Source organism: Rhea americana, unplaced genomic scaffold, assembly GCF_003343005.1.
Source record: "Rhea americana isolate MKP2758 unplaced genomic scaffold, rheAme1 scaffold_46, whole genome shotgun sequence".
Lineage (NCBI taxonomy): Eukaryota > Metazoa > Chordata > Aves > Rheiformes > Rheidae > Rhea > Rhea americana.
Window position 1 is genome coordinate 3,398,697 of NW_028186601.1, and position 15,904 is coordinate 3,414,600.

A 15,904-nucleotide genomic window follows, 5' to 3' on the forward strand; every position below is an offset into this window, starting at 1 on the left:
TTGCTACAGCTGCAATATTAAAGGTTGCCTCTGCACAGGCCAGAAGTTTTGTAAGCTCCCACGCTGCTGGGACAAGTGTTGAAGTCTTTGACAAACGGGGACGGGAATAAGCTTATACTAAAAAACTACACACCTGCCAACAAGCGTAAAAATCAGGAAGGTTATTAAAGAGGAAGAATGATCTATAGTATCTTCTGGAAAAATCAGAATCTCCTGTTGAAGTCCCACAGGTACAGATGCATGTGACTGTTTATCAGCTGGTAACTGGCAAGCTGCCTCAGTGTGACACGATGGCTTGTGCTATATATCCAGCTCATGTATTTTATATAACAATACATTTAGAACAAATAAAGTTTTCAGATTAGATTCGTATCAGCTATACTATTTTTGGAGATGAAAAGCATAACAAAAAAGATGAAAACTGACCTCTTAGTGCCAAACATGATGGTCAGGTGGTTTGCTTCACATTTATAAACGTACTGATCTGCACAGGCTGTTTATGTTGACCTGGATGAGAAGAAAGGGAGAGATTTTTAGACTAAGTAACTCAGGACCTGGATATTAATATCCTAAACAACAAGTATATTAGTAAACATCTTCAAATGTAACTTCATAGAAAATCTAGCAATTTCAGAGAAATATAAAGGTACATAGGGTTAACAAATCTAAAACCAGCTCCCACTGGTAGGGGCTAAACCTGAAGTACCGACAGCACCTAAGCAGGATCTTCTTGAATTGCTCTTCTGAATATAGCTACATAAATTTAAAGCTAAATTATATTTTGGTGCTTAAACAGTCTGTTGAATGACTACTTCAGTAAATAATTACTTTTAACATCAGTGAGAAATTTTCCTGGATTGAACCTATGGAGTACAGACCTCAGGAAATATTATTATTTGAACAAAAAGTAATTCCAACCTTTTTATAAAAAATAAAAATATGAAAATATTGTAGAATAATGTAAAAATTTAAATTGGAAGAAACTGCCTAGTCTAGCCCCAGAACTCAAAGCAGRTCTAGTGGAGTCTTGAATACTGCCAAGAATGGAGATTCCACATATCTGGAAGCTAGTTCCAGTATCTGATCACTGTCATGGTGAAAATATCTTTTCCCAATATTTAATCAGAATTTCCCATGCTACAGCTTGTGTCCATTGACTCTTACTCTACTGAGAGCAGCCTGGCAATGGCATCAGCCAGCTTCTTCAGCATACTCTGGTCCCATGTACTTCCACATGGGCTAGGTAATCCTTCACTGTAACTTCCTCTACTGTGGGTACTGCTTTTCCTCCCTTCAAGACTCTGCTAGGAGGCCCAGGGACCTGGCAGGCCTGAGGACAAGCTTTTCCAGTGAAAACTGAGACAAAAAAGGCATTGAGCAGCTCAGCCTTTTTTTCCCACTTGCTTGTCCTGCCACACTGAGCAATGGACCCACACTGTCCTTAGCCTTCCTTTTTGCTGCTGTTGTACTTACAAAAACCTTTCTTGTTTTACCTCCTCTGCTAGTTTTAACTCCAGCTGAGCTTTGACTCTCCTGACTCTATTCCTACATGTTCCTTCTTGTGTTTGGGCCTAGTTAGCATTGAAGTCATTCCTTTACATAGAATACAACCCCTCCTCCTGGCTTGTGCACCTCATCTTTCCTGAAGAGCAGGTATCCATCCATGGCAGCTTTGCAATCAAGAACACTTATCCACACATGTATCCATAATCCCAATACAGTCACAGCTCTGCCACTGTGCACAGACTTCTAATTCCTCCTGCTTATTCCCCATGCTTTGTGTACTGGTGGAGCAAGAATCCTTCTYCTGCTTCCAGAAGTCACAAGCTTCCCACCTCTTCCATCTTGACAGCCACTACTTGTTTAATCATGGTCTGCAGCTGTCCCTCTCTCCTCACTTCATGTGTCTCAGGCTCTTGTCCTTGCAGATTTTCTGCAAGGACCCTGTCAATCTCCTCCTCACTTTCCCTGATGGTGCACAGCCTGCCCACCTCTTTGGCAACTCCATCACCCAGAATCACAGTGCCTCCGTCAGCACACACTTCCTACAGGAGGAGGCCCTCACTGCCACAGGAACAGGGGAGGTCCCAGGAGCTCTGCAGCACCATACCAAGACAGCAGCATCTTTCCCTGGAGTGCCATCTGGGCAAAGGCCTCAAATGTGCCACAGGCATTAGCACCAGATGGTGCCAGAACATGCCCTGCAATGTGCTGAGACCATAGTTGCGCTGTCTCCAAGAAGGCTCTGGCAATCCTGGGCAGAGAAGCCAGGCCCCTCTACACCTCCACCATGCCAGTAGCTGCTGCAGGCCATAGCTGCAGCTACAGTTCTCTACTGCTGACTGTGAGCTCAACCTTCTCAAAGCAGGAGTCAGCCTTTCCCAGCAGGAGCCCAGATTCAAAGATGTCAGAAGAATCTGCCAGCAGAGCCAGAAGCAGAGACTGGAACTGCTGCACAAACTGAGAAGAGCAACCATGAGGAGCAGCCCCAGTAGTGCTCCAGGCACCCAGAATGTGCCCTGCCCTGCTAACTGCCCCGCAAACTTCCAAGTCCCTCTTGCAACCCCTGTTCACAGTGCTTCGGATCACTGCTCTGCCTAAGAGCATCTGAACAGCAACTGAGAGCTGCACACAGGCAGCTGTTCAGGTCAAGGTCGTCTTCAGCGATGGCCCCACCACGTCCCTTCCCACAAGACCATGAGCTTGCCAGAATGCCTTGCAACTGTGGTTCACTTAGCATATGAACACTATTGCACACTCCCACAGTCCTCACAATACGTAATTTGATACTGCTAAAACCTTTTTGCCCTTCTCCCAAAAGCTCAATTCAAAGCAAAAAGACATGGCTTACAAAATAAATAATTCTAACCTAGTTTAGTTTATTTTTTTACGTAAATGTGCAATCTAAATATAAATGTTTTGTTCATCAGGAAGAAGTTGTGATTACATGGCTTGACTGACAGGAGGATTTTTGGCTACAAACTCCATCCTAAATGGAGATGCTCAAAGGAACTTTACATCTCCATGTCAAGCCAGGTAAAATGTCTTGTTATCTCCAACCATGAATTGGTATTTTCAAAGCACCATATTTCATTGTGGGTTGGGGCAGTGACATTTTTGTCTCAATTTATCAGTTGCTTTTAAAGCATTTCTTTTTATCAGTATGGCTCCTTCACTTGTGCAGCTACAAGGAAGAGATGAARGGAACCTCCCTCTTCCTTTCCATGCTCTCCTATTCTATATACAGAGCCGTGCAGCTGGGCAGGCAGCACAAACACCATCAGCCTACAATACATTTCTCTTCCCATGCARTCATTCTCCCTGCTGCTCACTAACATCGGTCACTTTATACCGAAAGCATAACAAATGCCTATTTCAAGTTAGCTATCTTCATTGGGAATTTCAAAAGCCTCTGAATGGATTTGGGCTATGTACTTTCCCTGCACGTCTTGGGAAATTATACTCCAGTTCCCTATTTAGGTTCCTTGGTAGCCAGACAATCATGAGCTATGCCTATATTGTGAGATACATAGCTCACAAACTGAGTATGCGCCCTCAGCATGGATGAGATTTAGGATTGCAACTCAACTCTGCCTTACATATACACACATAATTGTCTCAAGTCATTTAGATATTCTTTATAGAATATGCAACCTAAATTTGTAAATGCACTATAAAGATAGTTAGGGTGTCCTTTTCTCTTAGAAGTAGCAAGGTTCAGGTTCCTTGATTTAAGTTTTTGAAAGTATTTAAGTTGTGACCTAGAAGTTCCAGTTGCACATTTATAAACAACATAGTCCATGATCCCAGGAATATCAGTGGAATTTTGCCACATTTAACAATTTTATTCCAGTATATTCAATCATCATCTTCAATGATCAATCTCCAATCATTATCAGTGAACTTCTCTATTCCCATAAAAGAGCCCCATTCACAAGCATTTTTTATATTTTAAGTATCTTATGTTAGGAAGTAGGACTGCCTTCATACAGTTCTTCATATAGTACTTCAGCTGAAGAGCTCTGATGCTTCCTGAGTATTTGTGGATAAAAATAATAATGATGTTAGTGATGATATAAGGTACTGTGATTTCTCAGAAAGCGGGACAAGCTATCTATGATTCTATAACTTGAGGAAAGCAACAGATATAAAATTGCTGAGCAGTCGAAGCATCCTTCCCTGAAGGTGACCGGTGCAGAAGTCAAGAGCAAGGTGCTGGATATGTTGGCATCTAAGAAAGCCAAATCTTTGCTGGCAGCACCATCTTCCTTTTCCTTGAGGCACAGCTATCTCCTTTTGTTTTTGAAAACAGGTCTGATTCAGTCAGTATCAAGCATATCAACAGATATGCTAAACAGAACGTTAGTACAGACTTTGGACATTTTTCCCCTTGCATAACAACAATTCCCGCTGCATTCCACCAGCTTACCAAAGGTAACTGCATGACAGCTAGCACCTTTGAGCTGAATGTTACTCCGTTCTGCTAAAGATGACTGCCCCCAAAGGAAAGAAGCAAAACAGCCTGTGAGAACTGTCCTACAGTCTTCAAAACAGTAAGTTTAAATTAAATTGATATGAAAGGTTAAGTAAGCAGACTCACTTTGCACTGCAACAGATGAGAAATATCATTTAGCTGCTACTAGTTACGTTCTGAAGATTATGACTTCCAAGATAAGAAGTTTCTTAATAGCTACGTAACTTCTACAATGATACCTCTTAAAGATGCCATTTTACACAGTAAAATTGGCACAAAAACTTTTAATTTACATTGGATCTATTTAAGGATAATTTAAATTAGATTTGCACTGACTATTAAAACCCATGCAAATTAGAGTACACAGTATCAGAGTAAAAAACTTTTCTGTTAAGAAAGGTTTGTAGGACAGCAAGAAATATGGCATACAAATGTACAGAAATACAAGACCAGATTTTTATCAATGACCTGGAGGAGGTGATGGACTGTACTGTCATCAAATAAATGTGCAGATRACACCAAATTATGAAGAGCCAAGCTGATAAGCTCAAAGGCAGGGCTGCCATCCAGAGAGACCGAGACAGGCTKGAGGAGTGACCTCGCAGGAACCTTACAAAAATCAGCCTGTAGCTGGAAAGAAAGAACCCCTGGCAGTGGGACAGGCTGGGAAGGCCCTTGGGCCCTGGTGGGCAGCAAGCTGGCCGTGAGGCACCAGCGTGCCCTGGCAGCAAAGGTGGCCAGCATGCTGAGCTCCATTAACAACAGCATAGCCAGTAGAGGCTTGGTCAGCCCTACTTATACCTATATTGAGGAGACGGGATGGCAGCGGGGGCCTAACAGCACCTTCCAGTATCTACCAGGAGGTTATCAAGGAGAACAAGCAAAAAATGAAACAATAAAGGCTCCAACTGGATATAAGGAAACATTTTTTAGGACTCCTTTTTAAGAAGACATGTACAAGGAGACACAAGCATTGAAACAGATTGTCCAGAGAGATTATGTAGTCTTCCTCCTTGGAGTTTTTCCAAATCCAACTGGATGAAGCCCTGAGCAACCTGGACTGATCTCAAGGCTGACCCTGCTTTGAGCAGGCTGGAGTAGAGACCTCCTGAGGTCCCCTCCATCTTAAATCTATGATCCTATCCTGTGATTCCACAATTCTGTGTATAACAAAGGAAAAGAAAATGAAAGGGTATGTAAAATGACAGCTGAAGTCATTGGGATAATTAAAATATGATGTGGGTACATGTGCAATGATGAGATACCTACTGACATTTTTTTTTAAGGAAATGGCCTGAAGAGAACACTTAATTTCTATTCTGAAAGAAAATCAGAAGAACAAATTATATGAAATTTTTCTCAGAAGAGACTAGATCCAGTATACTTATCTACAGGACTAGAAGCAACAAGCAGGAACAAAATATATCAAAATATAAACATGACTTAGGGCAGTTGAAGGATATTGAAATCTAGGAAGAGGTAATAAGCATATCAGGCAAGACCAGTGGAAATGAAGGCTACTATGCACAGTAAACTTTGAAAATTAAGAACAGGACAARCTATTTTCCATAGGAAGAGGGAAATTTGCATCACAAAACAGCATCTGAGTCCAAGGAACAGCCTAAGAATTGTTGTCTTCGTAACAAAAGAACTGTATATAAAGGGAAAAGATCTTGTAGTGATGTAGAATTTTAGCAATCCAAAAGAAATAACATAAAATATGGAAAGGGAATGACTCCAGTACCCGTAATATTGAGGATACATAGATAAAAAAAAAAAGCTTCAGGGCATCACAACTCTGCAAAGTTTTTGCAAGAACAAATGGCAGGAGAACAAAAAATAAAAATAGGAAAAAAAAAGATAGAAAGAATTCTGGTTCAGTATTTATTCAAGTAAAAATGAACAAGCATTTATACAAAATAGGTCATGCTTAAGGTCTGATGAAGTGACAATGAGAGCTGCTGGGGATGAGGCAATAGCTTATTTGTACTTCAGGAAAGCTTTGACACATTGCTACAAAAAAGACAGTATGTGATGGCTCATTTTAGGTATTATGGTTATAGAATCATAGAACCAGTAAGGTTGGAAGGGAAACCTGGAGATCATCTAGTCCAACCTCCCTGCTCAGCAGGGTCACCTACAGCATGGTAGACAGGGTTGCATCCAGGCGGGCCTTGAAGATCTCCAGAGAAGGAGACTCCACAGCCTCTCTGGGCAACCTGGTCCAGTGCTCCGTCACTCTCACRGGGAAGAAATTCCCCCTCACGGTCAGGCRGAACTTCCTGTGCTTCAGTTTCTGCCCATTGCCTCTTGTCCTGTCACATGGGACAACTGAAAAGAGTTTGTCCCCGTCCCCTTGACACCCTCCCTTCAGGTACTTCTACACACTGATCAGATCCCCCCTCAGGCTTCTCTTCCCCAGGCTGAAGAGGCCCAGCTCTYGCAGCCGTTCCTCATAGGGCAGGTGCTCCAGCCCTCTGATCATCTTTGTAGCCCCTACGCTGGACTCTATCTAGTAGCTCCATGTCTCTCTTGTCCTAGGGAGCCCAGAACTGGATGGTAACACAAGAAGGAAAATTCTAAGTAAGACTTGGCAGTCAGTTAATTCAGGCCATCCATGGAAAAAGATTACTCAGAAACAAATCAACAGACTAGTGAACTGTTAAGAGAAGAAGAAATATTCCTAATTTTGTTCTTGCCCCAAAGCAATCACTCAGTAGAAACAAAATTTCTCTACCTAGAGAAACCAGTTAGTGTTGTATTTCACTAATCATAAGCAACTTTTAAAAAATACTAATAATATAAAAAGAACCTAAGGATCTTAAATATTATTTAAACTTCGGGAGCAGACAACAAAATGCACATCTACAACATTTAACAAATACACTGCTCTAAGTTATTTATATTCACATATTGATGGGCCCATTCAAGATTATTACCCAAAGATTTTCCTGTACACTGCTAAATCACACACTGATCACATTACATTTATTTTTTAAACACTACTTAAGATATATTTGGAGCCTTCTGAGTAACTCCACCCAATGCCAAGAAAATACCACCTAAATTTTGGAGTACTTCACAATAGTGTAAAAAAAAATAATGAAAAAGGCAATATGAAAAACTATTTTACAGTAAGTTCTATGCTTCAACAAATGTAAGCTATGTCTAGTCAAAGACAATAAGATCATACAGGGGTAATAAGAAGAAATATAATGGTTGGCAAAATAAAAGGAGATTGATTACTTCTGGCCTTAAATTCTGTAAAACACTATCAACCATATATTTCAAAATGAAAAGAAATAGTTTATTTCTTCAAACTTTACCGAACAACCAAGGCATTTATTCTCTGTAACATCTATATTCATCTACAACATCTAGCCTAGCTTGAATTTTTCCTGTTTTTTTTATTTGATTATCTTAACACTTGAAGAAATTATACTTTATAATTCAATTAAATAGTTAATTTCAGTTTGACAGCTTTCGAAGCTAATTGATTAGTGGCTTCTTAAGCAACTAAATCGTGAAGTTAAATGAGCCAATAAAAATCCTATGCAAATAGAGACAAATGAAATGCTGCTATAAAGACTGATTTATTTGAAATGTAAATGAAAACTTCAATGTTGCCGATCAAAGGTCAGTTCAGTATCAGCAGTTTAATAAATAAATTAATTTTGTTTACTGTAAATTACAAGGGTCACTAGCATTATAGAATCATATAATCATAGAATCAGTAAGGTTGGAAGGGACCTCTGGAGATCATCTAGTCCAACMYMCCTGCTCAGCAGGGTCACCTACAGCATGKTAGACAGGGTTGYATCCAGGCGGGCCTTGAAGATCTCCAGAGAAGGAGACTCCACARCCTCTCTGGRCAACCTGGTCCAGTGCTCCGTCACTCTCACGGGGAAGAAATTCCCCCTCACGGTCAGGCRGAACTTCCTGTGCTTCAATTTCTGCCCATTGCCTCTTGTCCTGTCACATGGGACAACTGAAAAGAGTTTGTCCCCGTCCCCTTGACACCCTCCCTTCAGGTACTTCTACACACTGATCAGATCCCCCCTCAGGCTTCTCTTCCCCAGGCTGAAGAGGCCCAGCTCTCACAGCCGTTCCTCGTAGGGCAGGTGCTCCAGCCCTCTGATCATCTTTGTAGCCCTACACTGGACTCTCTCCAGCAGCTCCATGTCTCTCTTGTCCTGGGGAGCCCAGACCTGGACACAGGACTCGAGATGAGRCCTCCCCAGGGCTGAGTAGAGGGGCAGGATCACCTCCCTCAACCTGCCATTTAGAAACATTAATTCTGTATTTTTTTTCATTAATAAGTTTTTCTGTTCTCTGAGAGGAAAACATTTTGGAAATACATAAATTTAAATGCTTATATTTGGCTGTGGTGAATATTTCATCTGTCAACAGTCTTTTTACCACAACCATATAGTTGTCAAAGATCTAATACTATTGTGTGCTAAGATTACATTTGTAATCCTGTTAATTTAATCTTCTTACACCTCCAGTTTTTTTCTTTACAAATTAATTAAATTATGACTGTTGTATGCTGTTCCTTTGATTATACAGTTTCCACGATAGATGTTTTGTTCTTGCAAAATAAAGTTAAATATTTCTGGTCTTAGGACAAAGACAACAAAAAAGAATTACCAGTTTGCCTCTTTATCTAAGCAACAGTTCAGGTGACCTCACAGATGATTTTTCTTTCATCCTTTGTTTTAAACTCCTATTTTTCATTCTTTAAAATAATAATATGATCACCAAAGCCTCAAGAGATCCTTCACTTTCATTTGCTTTTTTTTTTCATTTTCTTGCCTACATTAGATAAAACCATACATGCTTGTTTCTGTTTCTAGCTAAGTGGAGGTTCTGCAACAAAATCCAAACAGTATATACAAAGCTTTGATGCAGCTGTGTTCTATCACTCATTCCTCATTAGATCATCTATCTTTGCCTGCATGTAATTCGAGGTAGAGCCTAACTACTTTACTAGGAGAGAAGAAATTTCTTAGCTTGCTTTCTATGAGTATGCTAAAGAAATGTATTGATTTTTAAAAGAGACAGAAAAAAACAATCATCTCTCCTAGGTATTTTGCCTTCTTTCAGCCTCATGGTTGTGCACACAGCTGCCTTCTCCTGTGACTTCAGAATAAAGGAAATAAAGGAAGATTCCTCTATCTCATCTAGATCATCCTAAAATCTGAGTTCCTAAGTTCCTAAGAAATACGTTAAGAAAGAAAAAAAAAATGAAGAAGAAGAAGTGCTTCTCCTTCTCTAGATACGGTTACTGGACAATCCAATCATTTATTACTAATGAAATAGTGAATGTGCACATGAACAGAAAACAGCATGCATGCTAAAAAGACTCTCAAAAGGAATAACCAAGATGGATCAGAATTTATTTTTCTTTATTTAAAGAGATGTAAAGATGTTGATATGTGCCCACTCCTCTTTAACCCTTGCCAAAATCAAGAATCTCCCATGCAGACACAAAAGTGATGAACTTAATTTTCCTCAAAGCTGAAAAAACTAACACCATTTGCAGACAGTCTGCTGCTTTTAGGCATAGCAATTATGACAAATTTTATCCAGYAGCAAAAGAAGTCTCATTCTCTTCAGATCCATGCTGCCTTCTAACTTCTGTCCCTCAGTTTGCTACCTCTTTAATTGCACTAATCAGAAAGCATATAGGACTGCACTGCAAACTACAGAGCTGAAATGGTTCAGACTCTTAAGAAAACAACAAATACACARTAGAATTTTTTAAAAGACAGCATTTATTTTGGAAACCTTTTTTTATTACCCCAGACCATTTCAATCATGTCATTTACAGAGCAGTTCAAACAATACAYAGTTGCGCTAGCTCAGGTAGAGGAGCCGTGAACAGTACTGGGAAAAATACTGTGAAAATACTGGGAACGGTATTTTCTTTAAAAAGCTTTAATGTAAAAATGCTACTTAGGTAATAATTTTCAAAATTATCACAAAAGACAGTTTAAGAAATGTTTGTAACCTATTTAAACTTAATTCAAATTCTGAAAAGCAGATCTTAACCAGCCAGCACAGAAAAGAGGTAATCTCTCAGATTGTATTTCCTAAATGAATAATTTAATAAAATCAAAAGTTTAGAAAAMAAATTCTTACTTCTGACTACAATTCATTTAAGATACTACGTATCAGATCTCTAGACATCATTTGCTATGCTACACATAAAATATAATATAGTTATATAAATTACCAGAGCAGAGGACCATAGGAATGATAAGGAATTCCACAGGTAAGAGACGAAGAGATGGAGAGATGAAACAATCACTGGTACCAAAGCAGATGAACTGCTATCTTTCCTATACTCTTTTTCACTATCATGAACTATAGTGGTATTATAAGCTTAGCCTAGTATTTCCCAAGCATTATATTTTGTAAGAGATAAAAGCCCTTTCTCCTCAGAAAAAAATAAAATCAGCTAAATTTGATGAACTACTGCAAAGAAATAGGGAACAGAATTATACGGACTTGAATCTCTAGGAAGTCAAAATAAAAATAGAAATTTTTGGCAGATGAAGAAATAGAGATGAGTTTTAGCTGTGGTCATCTGGACTAATTTAAAAGGGAGTAGAATAAGTACGAGAAAGAATGACCTCAACAGACAAAGCAGAATATGTCAAGCACATACATGACTTCAGTAGCTATCATGACAAAAAGAGGCATTACAATTTTCTTTCTACCTCACSACAGACACTGCAGAACATTGTAGCAGCAGATTTAACTTCAAAAAACATAGTTTTTCCTGTTTCAACTCTAAAACTAATTATATGATACCAATTTTCATTTTTACTACAGTTCCTGTGATAATTACATCTATGTAAAATTAGAGAGATGTCATTTGACTCTACAGAAGGATATAAAATACAATTTAACATATTAATTTCTTATTAGATACATTTATGCACTTTCACTTGAAAGTGCTTGAAAATAAAAAGAGAATTATATTTTTTCAATACAACATATTTATGCTTCATCATTAGTCTATTGAAGAAAACAGCCCAAGATCTGATAATGGAAATTTTCCTGAATATATTACAAATACCGTTTTTCAGAAAGTTTACTCATTAAAAGTCTTACCTAATCGTTTGGCATTTCTACTATTCACTCCTGTATTATCAACATAAAAACATCCTTTTATTGGTAATCACTGCAGTGGTTCCACTGTCATTCATTTGAAGTGTTTTTTTTTTTAAATCCTGCCTTTTGAAAGAGCCATGTAACAGTCAATATAAACAGATATATGAGTTATGTAAAATATTTACACCATCTTATTTTTATTTCACAATTTATATATATTAGTGTCAGTTTCTGTCATGTTTTCCAATTCCGCTCTTTTTCAAGAACAAAGTTGAGTACACAGGAATTTCTCAACTGGAATATGAATTAAAAGTGCCATAGACTCTAAACTGTGTCAATCTAAATCCCTTCTGGCAAGGTCTGTAAGAATTGGTAAGAAGTTCTTCAGACCAGAGGTCACACTTCAGTCTTTATAAATGGCTGGAGTATTCCACTTCTTAGCACAAAATCTGAAAATACTGTGTGCAGCTCTCATTCCACCATGTACAGCTGAAGCCAAGGTGAATTTATTGTAACAGAAAAGGTTCATAGAGGATTCTGACTCCTCATGGTTATTCTTCATTAACTTACCTCTCCCTGGTCCTGTTTTGAAGAATGCTGGCTGCAGTCCCATTGTGATTTTTAACTTCTAAAGACCAACAGACCAAGTACTACTGGGGTTTTCTTTGTATTATTATTTCTAAGTTTAAAAGAATATATGATGAGTTGGTAAGAGTTACAAAATAATTTCAGCTCTCACAGAAGAGAAAATTTTTCGTAGCAGCACAGCATTCACAGCATTCTGAGCCCAGTAGCTCAGCCAGTTTTCAATCCACCTCACTGACTGCTCATCTAGCCTGTACTTCACTAGGTTGCCCATGAGGATGTTACGGGAGATGGTGTCAGAAGCCCTACTAATGTCAATGTAAACAACATCCACTGCTCTCCCTCTCATCTACCAAGTCAGTCATCACACTGTAGAAGACTATCAGGTTGGTTAAGCATGATTTCCATTTTGTATATGYCCATACCAACTACTCCCAGTCACCTTGTTGTTCTTCTTGTGTCTGGAAATGRTTTCCAGGATTAGTTGCTCCATCACCCTCCCTATGTCAAGCTTGTGTTTGATAGAGAAGCATGGAACCAAAAATCAGTGAATCACASGTATGTTAAAAACTCAGTGAACACAGCAGAGGGCTAAAAGTGATCGACAGATTATTTACCTTATACTCTTTGCCCAAGGCAAAATCAGCCACATTTAAGTCATTTCCAACATATATTTGTTTAACTATAATCTGATCCTAAAACTTCAAATTATGGCAACTGCACAACCTGTAATAGGGCTTTGCTATCCTAAACATTAGATTTTTTTTCCAATTCTAGCCTAAATAGTCTTTACCATAGCTCAAGCTCATTACTCTTCCTCCTCTCCCRACAGATTGCAACAGCATTTCATACATTTGAGCACTGTTCTCATTTCTCCCCTTGTGTCTCTTTTCTAGGTCAAATAAGTCTTTAGAACTTGATCTTTCATATAAGTCATATTTTCTAGACCTCTGATTTCTTCTTCCTGTATTGAAATGTGGATGCCCAAAACTGGAGACAGTATTCCAGGAAGAACTGAATAAAACAGGAATATTATTTAGCATCTTACAGATGGAACCTTGGATCTATATTCCAGTTTGATGCTTCCTTTTTAGCTCCTCAGCAGTCTAAATCAGTGCTTCACATCTACATTGAAAAAAAAGTTGGATCTAGACTGCCAAAACCTCATGCTTTGCAACAGTGCTGCAGTCTGGGACCAGAAAGGCAGTCCTAAGCTGATACAGGTTTGTTCGGTCTCAGAACATGCATCTTTGTCATACTTATCTTTCTCTAGTGGTGCTRTAAGCATCAGTAAAAGGAACAGACAGCGCAATTCAGTCTTCACTGTTCTTTTCTTTCCTAGTTTTTGTGCATTCATCTCATTTTTTCTTCAGAGGCAGGATCTGACTCACACAATAGCAAGAAGAGTAACCACTTCAACCCATCCAATGAACTTCCCCTCATTTCCCYACAGGGCATTTAATAGAAGAAAGGTTACAAAAAAAAACAGTCTATAGCTAAAAAGGGTGGTAGAACATAGTTGCTAATGTGAAAGTTTGCTTTAAAAAAGRGTTAGAAGAAATTTTAGTGCTGGTTTTAGTGATTATTTATGACAAATTAGGCACCATGAGTTAAATCTGAATATTAATAGGATCCGATAGCATACAACAACGCCTCTCAGACCATACATGCTTTTGGAATCAATAGCCCTTATGGCCTTTCATCTAAAATGGTTTATTAATGAAAAAAAGCAAATTATTTTAGTATAGCTAAASTGAGTCATTTGAAACTATGCTCCAAGAAAATTATTCATGCTATATAACTCCCCCCAGCAGAAAAGTAAACATGGGAATTTTAAATCTTAAYATAAAAGCCTGAGCATCTCTATTGGTTAAATAAAGGACCTTGGTTTCATCAAAGGTGGAACAGCTACCACTGAAAGAGGTTATAGCACCACAATAAAAAGATTACAAATACCAATGCAAAGATGTTAAAGGACACTTTCAATTTAATTTTAATATAAGAAAAAGTTCATAATTTGTTGAAATTTCTCCACTTCAGAAACYTCAAGATTCCTATTTTTTCACTCCAAAGAAAGACAGAGCATGGAAAAAGCTTTGCATTTCATTAGTTTACTAACCCAAAGAATTGACCCTCTTACAATGCATAATACTTTTGTTACAGAGATGTCTTTGGTAGCTACTGGTGCAATATAACAGCAAATCTCTGCAGGACAGAAATCTTTTTTTTTGCCAAAGGTACAAGATTGACAATGAGAATAACAGAGAAGAAAGTTTTCACAATGGAAGTTTTCATAACGTCTCCAGGGAGGCTTAGTGAGGGGAAAATCAGATGTCAGATGATGGGATGCACAAGTTACCACTACAAACAAGCAGTTTTCACTGCAGTATACACCATTATCTTGATCTCCAGTAGAACYACCCCAGGAACCTCTAGGACCAAAGATTTTCCTTTAAGATTCAAACAGCCATCTCTGAAGCTCAAAGCTGCTAATACTAACACATTGYCTGTAGGTGACGCATAGAGACATGTAATACGCATTTAAAGCGTATTGCACCATCTGACAGAAGTGATCTGCTGGAAAGAGACTGTGGAAAAAATAAATACTTCAGAAACTTTACTTTTTAGTAAGAAATGAAATAACCAGGAAAATTCTAGATGARTCAGGCTTATTGAGATGCCTTATTATCCTTTTAATCAAATACATGAGTAAGCAGAATACTTAATAGCTTATAGTTCTTACTCCTTAATTATAACATCTGTGASTAATGCATTTGCCCTATGTTGTAAGAATGAACAACTGTCTTTTTTTGGGGGGGGCTATTGTCATTCTATTGAAGTTTAATTTTCTGAAGCCCATTCGTGAGYTTATATGCAAGAGGAAAACAAAATTCTCAATCTAGATTACTAGGTGCTTATCTCTCTGAAAATCTAAACAATGCATTTTCAACACATTTTAAAGAAAATAAACTTCTAAGCTTTAGATTTTACCTCATTTATTTAACAYTTCTGTTTGGAAAAACTCTTTCTTGCCTCAACCATATAAAACCAACTCTTCYGCTCCAAGTATTTGGAATGGGCATGCTAAGTGCCTCCCATTCAGATTTACCAAGATAAATGGTTTTTGCACAAGTCGAGTCATTAGTTGTAGGTTTCCATGTCCTCTTCACCTGCTGGTATCTCATGAATACCAAGCACAGCACCACGACCTGGAAAAAACAGCTTCCAAATGCCAAATACATTGGTCTGTAGGGTTTTGGAGAGGACTGCCCAGATGCTTGCTCAGCCTACTGAAGACCAGGTCATTGGCTTCCAAGCTTGTTTTACACCTAGGCCCAGCAACTGTTTTTTTTTTTGTTTGTTTGTTTGTTTGTTTGTTTGTTTCCCTGAGGTATTTTTCAGAGATCTAATGGCACTAGCACATCCTAGGAATTCTAAATCAAAGGTACTAGAATGACTGAAAAATAATTCTTGTTAAAGATAATGCAGGTATTTCAGGTCTTGCAATGAGGAAAAAGCCTCTGCTTTGGGTAATACATTAAGCTCATTAGAGTTGGTTGAGAGTATAGGTAAAACTGATAAATTTGTGGTGCACTTTCCTGAAGTGGRTCACCTTCACCTAGTAAGACAGCTTCAGAAAGCCCAGAGATTTAAAACTGCCTCCTATAAAAGTGCAAAAGAAGCAGTGAGAGCTGTTCCTGGGAAACCCTGTTTGCAGGGACT

General features: G+C 38.5%; 1 protein-coding gene across 6 annotated transcripts in view; it reads right to left on the minus strand.

Annotated features, from left to right (window-relative positions):
- Positions 1 to 15,904, minus strand: part of OXR1 (oxidation resistance 1) — a 266,736-nt gene that overhangs the window by 225,520 nt on the left and 25,312 nt on the right. For all 6 annotated transcript variants that reach the window (XM_085316300.1, XM_085316302.1, XM_085316304.1 and 3 more), the window contains exon 2: positions 427 to 507. Coding sequence is in view for 1 of the 6 variants with exons in the window: in XM_085316302.1 (XP_085172428.1) it covers positions 427 to 443 (17 nt within the window). In the remaining 5 variants the exon portion in view is untranslated. The remainder of the gene's footprint in view (positions 1 to 426; positions 508 to 15,904) is intronic.